The 10,449-nt window shown below is 48.8% G+C and overlaps 1 protein-coding gene across 1 annotated transcript in view; it reads right to left on the reverse strand.

Moving 5' to 3' along the window:
- Positions 1 to 590: 590 nt before the first annotated feature.
- Positions 591 to 10,449, reverse strand: part of ccnd3 (cyclin D3) — a gene marked incomplete at both ends in the record, with an annotated part of 15,107 nt that continues 5,248 nt past the window's right edge. Inside the window, one exon of the mRNA XM_079807980.1 lies at positions 591 to 775. Coding sequence (XP_079664106.1) covers positions 591 to 775 — 185 coding nt within the window. The remainder of the gene's footprint in view (positions 776 to 10,449) is intronic.

Genomic DNA, 10,449 nt, shown 5'->3' on the forward strand with positions numbered 1-10,449 from the left:
TTTGTCCTAATGTCCTGCATGTCTCTGGTCTCTGCTGTGTTTTGTCCTAATGTCCTGCATGTCTCTGGTCTCTGCTGTGTTTTGTCCTAATGTCCTGCATGTCTCTGGTGTGTTTTGTCCTAATGTCCTGCATGTCTCTGCTGTGTTTTGTCCTAATGTCCTGCATGTCTCTGCTGTGTTTTTTCCTAATGTCCTGCATGTCTCTGCTGTGTTTTGTCCTAATGTCCTGCATGTCTCTGCTGTGTTTTGTCCTAATGTCCTGCATGTCTCTGGTCTCTGCTGTGTTTTGTCCTAATGTCCTGCATGTCTCTGGTCTCTGCTGTGTTTTGTCCTAATGTCCTGCATGTCTCTGGTCTCTGCTGTGTTTTGTCCTAATGTCCTGCATGTCTCTGGTCTCTGCTGTGTTTTGTCCTAATGTCCTGCATGTCTCTGCTGTGTTTTGTCCTAATGTCCTGCATGTCTCTGGTCTCTGCTGTGTTTTGTCCTAATGTCCTGCATGTCTCTGGTCTCTGCTGTGTTTTGTCCTAATGTCCTGCATGTCTCTGCTGTGTTTTGTCCTAATGTCCTGCATGTCTCTGCTGTGTTTTGTCCTAATGTCCTGCATGTCTCTGGTCTCTGTGGTGTGTCCTCACCATGTCCGTGTCCAGGATGTCCCTCAGGAGCAGCAGGAGTCCGCCTGCGGGGAGTTTGTCCTTCAGGACGTTCAGTCGCACCACAGCCGCTGTAACACATGAGCAGGCCACGGCTGACGGAGTGAAGACGGAGAACTGCAGCTCTGAAACACACCACAGTTATTCCCCAATAAACATCTACAGCGTGTGTGTGTGTGTGTGTGTGTGTGTGTGTGTGTGTGTGTGTGTGTGTGTGTGTGTGTGTGTGTGTGTGTGTGTGTGTGTGTGTGTGTGTGTGTGTGTGTGTGTGTGTGTGTGTGTGTGTGTGTGTGTGTGTGTGAGCGTTCACTAAACAATGGAAGCAGAACAGTTAAATATACGCGCAGCTCAGGGAAAAGAACGCAACAGAAGTGCGGCGCGGCCGGACTCTGACCTTTCACTCAGACAGATCCGCCAGTTTTGCAGATTATTGGGTTTGAATGGTAAAGATCTGTAAATGCTGGTCCTGGCGATGATTGTGGTAAACGCAGTCGGATGTGTGTTTAGTGCGCGCACACAGAGTTGCGTGAGGAATCGGGCGATGATTGTGGTAAACGCAGTCGGATGTGTGTGTTTAGTGCGCGCACACAGAGTTGCGTGAGGAATCGGGCGATGATTGTGGTAAACGCAGTCGGATGAGTGTTTAGTGCGCGCACACAGAGTTGCGTGAGGAATCTGGCGATGATTGTGGTAAACGCAGTCGGATGTGTGTTTAGTGCGCGCACACAGAGTTGCGTGAGGAATCGGGCGATGATTGTGGTAAACGCAGTCGGATGTGTGTTTAGTGCGCGCACACAGAGTTGCGTGAGGAATCGGGCGATGATTGTGGTAAACGCAGTCGGATGTGTGTGTTTAGTGCGCGCACACAGAGTTGCGTGAGGAATCGGGCGATGATTGTGGTAAACGCAGTCGGATGAGTGTTTAGTGCGCGCACACAGAGTTGCGTGAGGAATCTGGCGATGATTGTGGTAAACGCAGTCGGATGTGTGTTTAGTGCGCGCACACAGAGTTGCGTGAGGAATCGGGCGATGATTGTGGTGAACGCAGTCGGATGTGTGTTTAGTGCGCGCACACAGAGTTGCGTGAGGAATCGGGCGATGATTGTGGTAAACGCAGTCGGATGTGTTTAGTGCGCGCACACAGAGTTGCGTGAGGAATCGGGCGATGATTGTGGTGAACGCAGTCGGATGTGTGTTTAGTGCGCGCACACAGAGTTGCGTGAGGAATCGGGCGATGATTGTGGTAAACGCAGTCGGATGTGTGTTTAGTGCGCGCACACAGAGTTGCGTGAGGAATCGGGCGATGATTGTGGTAAACGCAGTCGGATGTGTGTTTAGTGCGCGCACACAGAGTTGCGTGAGGAATCGGGCGATGATTGTGGTAAACGCAGTCGGATGTGTGTTTAGTGCGCGCACAGAGTTGCGCGAGGAATCGGGCGATGATTGTGGTAAACGCAGTCGGATGTGTGTTTAGTGCGCACACACAGAGTTGCGTGAGGAATCAGGCGATGATTGTGGTAAACGCAGTCGGATGTGTGTTTGGTGAGCGCACACAGAGTTGCGTGAGGAATCGGGCGATGATTGTGGTAAACGCAGTCGGATGTGTGTTTAGTGCGCGCACACAGAGTTGCGTGAGGAATCGGGCGATGATTGTGGTAAACGCAGTCGGATGTGTGTTTAGTGCGCGCACAGAGTTGCGCGAGGAATCGGGCGATGATTGTGGTAAACGCAGTCGGATGTGTGTTTAGTGCGCACACACAGAGTTGCGCGAGGAATCGGGCGATGATTGTGGTAAACGCAGTCGGATGTGTGTTTGGTGAGCGCACACAGAGTTGCGTGAGGAATCGGGCGATGATTGTGGTAAACGCAGTCGGATGTGTGTTTAGTGCGCGCACACAGAGTTGCGTGAGGAATCGGGCGATGATTGTGGTAAACGCAGTCGGATGTGTGTTTGGTGAGCGCACACAGAGTTGCGCGAGGAATCGGGCGATGATTGTGGTAAACGCAGTCGGATGTGTGTTTAGTGCGCACACACAGAGTTGCGCGAGGAATCGGGCGATGATTGTGGTAAACGCAGTCGGATGTGTGTTTGGTGAGCGCACACAGAGTTGCGTGAGGAATCGGGCGATGATTGTGGTAAACGCAGTCGGATGTGTGTTTAGTGCGCGCACACAGAGTTGCGTGAGGAATCGGGCGATGATTGTGGTAAACGCAGTCGGATGTGTGTTTGGTGATAGGGTTGGGTGATGTCCCCTAAATTGGCAGTTGACGATGTTTACAGTAAAACATCGTGATGGTCGATGATATCGTCGTTTGGGGGGGGGGGGGGGGGGTGTAATTATGTAAATAGGTAGATAATATACTATATCTCTTTACATAAATACTATTTTCTACTTAAAACTATCATTTCGTTATTTTTACTAACCCAAATAATGAATCATCCGCTAGGTTGCACGTGAGGGGAAAAAAATAGGTTCCTTCCACTTAAGAGTTGAGCTCTTTTTTTTTTAAATATATCTCTTTACATAAATACTATTTTCTACTCTTAAAAAAATTATTTCGTTATTTTACTAACCCAGTGTTTTGTATGTGAATGCTGTTGCAACTTGCACGTGAATATTACTACAGGAGTGAAGCACAAAGCTTTTAGCCTAGAAAGGAAATAATGGTCTGATAGCACTTTTTCATTCTGCTTTGCAATCTGGATCTGGTCACTCGATTTTCCGTGAATTTAACAATAGGCCCAGTCCATTTTATCCCAATGGACATGGACATCTCGTTTCTTTTCCTAAATCTTCACTCACGTCGCCATTTTCGCAAGGGATTATAATCGTTTCTTCCTTTCGTTTGCTTATAATTAAGTCTATTAACTATTCACATCCTTTACTGTGGTAAAGTATAAAAAGCACTGTAGGACGAATACCTTTTTACTTCAAACTTTATTTAACAGAGTTTGTTCTAGTTATTAAACTTGGTTAGGCGCGTCAAGAATAGCGGTCTATTTGAAAAGCGCATTTCACACACACACACACACACACACACACACACACACACGCCGCGGTGATTTTAGTTTCGTTTTCTCTGGCAGTGAATAATCAAACATTGCCTAAATGTCTTGCCCTTGTGGAAGATAAAATCCGCTCTTCAGAACTTTTACAACAAGTGTTGCCTTGAAACATCAGGAGAACACATGAAGATGAAGATATTCGAAAAGGTGTCTTTCCAGCTTGTGTCCCACATTCCTCTCAAAGCGCAGAGAGGTAAATGACGCATCTTTGCAGGGAAATAGTATGAATAAAATATTTTTCTAACTAATATTTAATTTTCTTATATTCTTGAGGTAACGATTATTTACTGAAAATCGTTTCAATGTTTTATAGGCTGTGAAGTTTCACTGACGGAAGTGCTAAAATAAACACGCATGCATATGGATGTTTCAGCCTCAAATGATTTCAAAATGTAGGCTATATAGGCTATATCTGGCATAGACTACAGTATTTAAAATAGCATAGGCTATATGCATTAGTTACATTCTCAATTTGATTTACAGAGCAATCCATGCTAAGTTTTTAGTTTAACTACTATAGAAGAGGATTAGTGTGTGTCACACTCGCAACGGGGGCGTGGCATCACGATGGTCGCGCTCCATCGTGATGTCGGTCAGCCATCACGATGGACGATGATATCGTCCATCGGCACAACCCTATTTGGTGAGCGCACACAGAGTTGCGTGAGGAATCGGGCGATGATTGTGGTAAACGCAGTCGGATGTGTGTTTAGTGCGCGCACACAGAGTTGCGTGAGGAATCGGGCGATGATTGTGGTAAACGCAGTCGGATGTGTGTGTTTGGTGAGCGCACACAGAGTTGCGTGAGGAATCGGGCGATGATTGTGGTAAACGCAGTCGGATGTGTGTTTAGTGCGCGCACACAGAGTTGCGTGAGGAATCGGGCGATGATTGTGGTAAACGCAGTCGGATGTGTGTTTGGTGAGCGCACACAGAGTTGCGTGAGGAATCGGGCGATGATTGTGGTAAACGCAGTCGGATGTGTGTTTGGTGAGCGCACACAGAGTTGCGTGAGGAATCGGGCGATGATTGTGGTAAACGCAGTCGGATGTGTGTTTAGTGCGCGCACACAGAGTTGCGTGAGGAATCGGGCGATGATTGTGGTCAACGCAGTCGGATGTGTGTTTAGTGCGCGCACACAGAGTTGCGTGAGGAATCGGGCGATGATTGTGGTAAACGCAGTCGGATGTGTGTGTTTGGTGAGCGCACACAGAGTTGCGTGAGGAATCAGGCGATGATTGTGGTAAACGCAGTCGGATGTGTGTTTGGTGAGCGCACACAGAGTTGCGTGAGGAATCGGGCGATGATTGTGGTAAACGCAGTCGGATGTGTGTTTAGTGCGCGCACACAGAGTTGCGTGAGGAATCGGGCGATGATTGTGGTCAACGCAGTCGGATGTGTGTTTAGTGCGCGCACACAGAGTTGCGTGAGGAATCGGGCGATGATTGTGGTCAACGCAGTCGGATGTGTGTTTAGTGCGCGCACACAGAGTTGCGTGAGGAATCGGGCGATGATTGTGGTCAACGCAGTCGGATGTGTGTTTAGTGCGCGCACACAGAGTTGCGTGAGGAATCGGGCGATGATTGTGGTCAACGCAGTCGGATGTGTGTTTAGTGCGCGCACACAGAGTTGCGTGAGGAATCGGGCGATGATTGTGGTAAACGCAGTCGGATGTGTGTTTAGTGCGCACACACAGAGTTGCGCGAGGAATCGGGCGATGATTGTGGTAAACGCAGTCGGATGTGTGTTTGGTGAGCGCACACAGAGTTGCGTGAGGAATCGGGCGATGATTGTGGTAAACGCAGTCGGATGTGTGTTTAGTGCGCGCACACAGAGTTGCGTGAGGAATCGGGCGATGATTGTGGTCAACGCAGTCGGATGTGTGTTTAGTGCGCGCACACAGAGTTGCGTGAGGAATCGGGCGATGATTGTGGTCAACGCAGTCGGATGTGTGTTTAGTGCGCGCACACAGAGTTGCGTGAGGAATCGGGCGATGATTGTGGTCAACGCAGTCGGATGTGTGTTTAGTGCGCGCACACAGAGTTGCGTGAGGAATCGGGCGATGATTGTGGTCAACGCAGTCGGATGTGTGTTTAGTGCGCGCACACAGAGTTGCGTGAGGAATCGGGCGATGATTGTGGTAAACGCAGTCGGATGTGTGTTTAGTGCGCGCACACAGAGTTGCGCGAGGAATCGGGCGATGATTGTGGTAAACGCAGTCGGATGTGTGTTTGGTGAGCGCACACAGAGTTGCGTGAGGAATCGGGCGATGATTGTGGTAAACGCAGTCGGATGTGTGTTTAGTGCGCGCACACAGAGTTGCGTGAGGAATCGGGCGATGATTGTGGTCAACGCAGTCGGATGTGTGTTTAGTGCGCGCACACAGAGTTGCGTGAGGAATCGGGCGATGATTGTGGTCAACGCAGTCGGATGTGTGTTTAGTGCGCGCACACAGAGTTGCGTGAGGAATCGGGCGATGATTGTGGTCAACGCAGTCGGATGTGTGTTTAGTGCGCGCACACAGAGTTGCGTGAGGAATCGGGCGATGATTGTGGTAAACGCAGTCGGATGTGTGTTTAGTGCGCGCACACAGAGTTGCGTGAGGAATCGGGCGATGATTGTGGTAAACGCAGTCGGATGTGTGTGTTTGGTGAGCGCACACAGAGTTGCGTGAGGAATCGGGCGATGATTGTGGTAAACGCAGTCGGATGTGTGTTTAGTGCGCGCACACAGAGTTGCGTGAGGAATCGGGCGATGATTGTGGTAAACGCAGTCGGATGTGTGTTTGGTGAGCGCACACAGAGTTGCGTGAGGAATCGGGCGATGATTGTGGTAAACGCAGTCGGATGTGTGTTTGGTGAGCGCACACAGAGTTGCGTGAGGAATCGGGCGATGATTGTGGTAAACGCAGTCGGATGTGTGTTTAGTGCGCGCACACAGAGTTGCGTGAGGAATCGGGCGATGATTGTGGTCAACGCAGTCGGATGTGTGTTTAGTGCGCGCACACAGAGTTGCGTGAGGAATCGGGCGATGATTGTGGTAAACGCAGTCGGATGTGTGTGTTTGGTGAGCGCACACAGAGTTGCGTGAGGAATCAGGCGATGATTGTGGTAAACGCAGTCGGATGTGTGTTTGGTGAGCGCACACAGAGTTGCGTGAGGAATCGGGCGATGATTGTGGTAAACGCAGTCGGATGTGTGTTTAGTGCGCGCACACAGAGTTGCGTGAGGAATCGGGCGATGATTGTGGTCAACGCAGTCGGATGTGTGTTTAGTGCGCGCACACAGAGTTGCGTGAGGAATCGGGCGATGATTGTGGTCAACGCAGTCGGATGTGTGTTTAGTGCGCGCACACAGAGTTGCGTGAGGAATCGGGCGATGATTGTGGTCAACGCAGTCGGATGTGTGTTTAGTGCGCGCACACAGAGTTGCGTGAGGAATCGGGCGATGATTGTGGTCAACGCAGTCGGATGTGTGTTTAGTGCGCGCACACAGAGTTGCGTGAGGAATCGGGCGATGATTGTGGTAAACGCAGTCGGATGTGTGTTTAGTGCGCACACACAGAGTTGCGCGAGGAATCGGGCGATGATTGTGGTAAACGCAGTCGGATGTGTGTTTGGTGAGCGCACACAGAGTTGCGTGAGGAATCGGGCGATGATTGTGGTAAACGCAGTCGGATGTGTGTTTAGTGCGCGCACACAGAGTTGCGTGAGGAATCGGGCGATGATTGTGGTCAACGCAGTCGGATGTGTGTTTAGTGCGCGCACACAGAGTTGCGTGAGGAATCGGGCGATGATTGTGGTCAACGCAGTCGGATGTGTGTTTAGTGCGCGCACACAGAGTTGCGTGAGGAATCGGGCGATGATTGTGGTCAACGCAGTCGGATGTGTGTTTAGTGCGCGCACACAGAGTTGCGTGAGGAATCGGGCGATGATTGTGGTCAACGCAGTCGGATGTGTGTTTAGTGCGCGCACACAGAGTTGCGTGAGGAATCGGGCGATGATTGTGGTAAACGCAGTCGGATGTGTGTTTAGTGCGCACACACAGAGTTGCGCGAGGAATCGGGCGATGATTGTGGTAAACGCAGTCGGATGTGTGTTTGGTGAGCGCACACAGAGTTGCGTGAGGAATCGGGCGATGATTGTGGTAAACGCAGTCGGATGTGTGTTTAGTGCGCGCACACAGAGTTGCGTGAGGAATCGGGCGATGATTGTGGTCAACGCAGTCGGATGTGTGTTTAGTGCGCGCACACAGAGTTGCGTGAGGAATCGGGCGATGATTGTGGTCAACGCAGTCGGATGTGTGTTTAGTGCGCGCACACAGAGTTGCGTGAGGAATCGGGCGATGATTGTGGTCAACGCAGTCGGATGTGTGTTTAGTGCGCGCACACAGAGTTGCGTGAGGAATCGGGCGATGATTGTGGTAAACGCAGTCGGATGTGTGTTTAGTGCGCACACACAGAGTTGCGCGAGGAATCGGGCGATGATTGTGGTAAACGCAGTCGGATGTGTGTTTGGTGAGCGCACACAGAGTTGCGTGAGGAATCGGGCGATGATTGTGGTAAACGCAGTCGGATGTGTGTTTAGTGCGCGCACACAGAGTTGCGTGAGGAATCGGGCGATGATTGTGGTCAACGCAGTCGGATGTGTGTTTAGTGCGCGCACACAGAGTTGCGTGAGGAATCGGGCGATGATTGTGGTCAACGCAGTCGGATGTGTGTTTAGTGCGCGCACACAGAGTTGCGTGAGGAATCGGGCGATGATTGTGGTCAACGCAGTCGGATGTGTGTTTAGTGCGCGCACACAGAGTTGCGTGAGGAATCGGGCGATGATTGTGGTCAACGCAGTCGGATGTGTGTTTAGTGCGCGCACACAGAGTTGCGTGAGGAATCGGGCGATGATTGTGGTAAACGCAGTCGGATGTGTGTTTAGTGCGCACACACAGAGTTGCGCGAGGAATCGGGCGATGATTGTGGTAAACGCAGTCGGATGTGTGTTTGGTGAGCGCACACAGAGTTGCGTGAGGAATCGGGCGATGATTGTGGTAAACGCAGTCGGATGTGTGTTTAGTGCGCGCACACAGAGTTGCGTGAGGAATCGGGCGATGATTGTGGTAAACGCAGTCGGATGTGTGTTTGGTGATAGGGTTGGGTGATGTCCCCTAAATTGGCAGTTGACGATGTTTACAGTAAAACATCGTGATGGTCGATGATATCGTCGTTTGGGGGGGGGGGGGGGGGGGGGTGTAATTATGTAAATAGGTAGATAATATACTATATCTCTTTACATAAATACTATTTTCTACTTAAAACTATCATTTCGTTATTTTTACTAACCCAAATAATGAATCATCCGCTAGGTTGCACGTGAGGGGAAAAAAATAGGTTCCTTCCACTTAAGAGTTGAGCTCTTTTTTTTTTAAATATATCTCTTTACATAAATACTATTTTCTACTCTTAAAAAAATTATTTCGTTATTTTACTAACCCAGTGTTTTGTATGTGAATGCTGTTGCAACTTGCACGTGAATATTACTACAGGAGTGAAGCACAAAGCTTTTAGCCTAGAAAGGAAATAATGGTCTGATAGCACTTTTTCATTCTGCTTTGCAATCTGGATCTGGTCACTCGATTTTCCGTGAATTTAACAATAGGCCCAGTCCATTTTATCCCAATGGACATGGACATCTCGTTTCTTTTCCTAAATCTTCACTCACGTCGCCATTTTCGCAAGGGATTATAATCGTTTCTTCCTTTCGTTTGCTTATAATTAAGTCTATTAACTATTCACATCCTTTACTGTGGTAAAGTATAAAAAGCACTGTAGGACGAATACCTTTTTACTTCAAACTTTATTTAACAGAGTTTGTTCTAGTTATTAAACTTGGTTAGGCGCGTCAAGAATAGCGGTCTATTTGAAAAGCGCATTTCACACACACACACACACACACACACACACACACACACACACGCCGCGGTGATTTTAGTTTCGTTTTCTCTGGCAGTGAATAATCAAACATTGCCTAAATGTCTTGCCCTTGTGGAAGATAAAATCCGCTCTTCAGAACTTTTACAACAAGTGTTGCCTTGAAACATCAGGAGAACACATGAAGATGAAGATATTCGAAAAGGTGTCTTTCCAGCTTGTGTCCCACATTCCTCTCAAAGCGCAGAGAGGTAAATGACGCATCTTTGCAGGGAAATAGTATGAATAAAATATTTTTCTAACTAATATTTAATTTTCTTATATTCTTGAGGTAACGATTATTTACTGAAAATCGTTTCAATGTTTTATAGGCTGTGAAGTTTCACTGACGGAAGTGCTAAAATAAACACGCATGCATATGGATGTTTCAGCCTCAAATGATTTCAAAATGTAGGCTATATAGGCTATATCTGGCATAGACTACAGTATTTAAAATAGCATAGGCTATATGCATTAGTTACATTCTCAATTTGATTTACAGAGCAATTCCTGCTAAGTTTTTAGTTTAACTACTATAGAAGAGGATTAGTGTGTGTCACACTCGCAACGGGGGCGTGGCATCACGATGGTCGCGCTCCATCGTGATGTCGGTCAGCCATCACGATGGACGATGATATCGTCCATCGGCACAACCCTATTTGGTGAGCGCACACAGAGTTGCGTGAGGAATCGGGCGATGATTGTGGTAAACGCAGTCGGATGTGTGTTTAGTGCGCGCACACAGAGTTGCGTGAGGAATCGGGCGATGATT

Source organism: Gobio gobio (genome assembly GCF_949357685.1).
Source record: "Gobio gobio genome assembly, chromosome: 24".
Lineage (NCBI taxonomy): Eukaryota > Metazoa > Chordata > Actinopteri > Cypriniformes > Gobionidae > Gobio > Gobio gobio.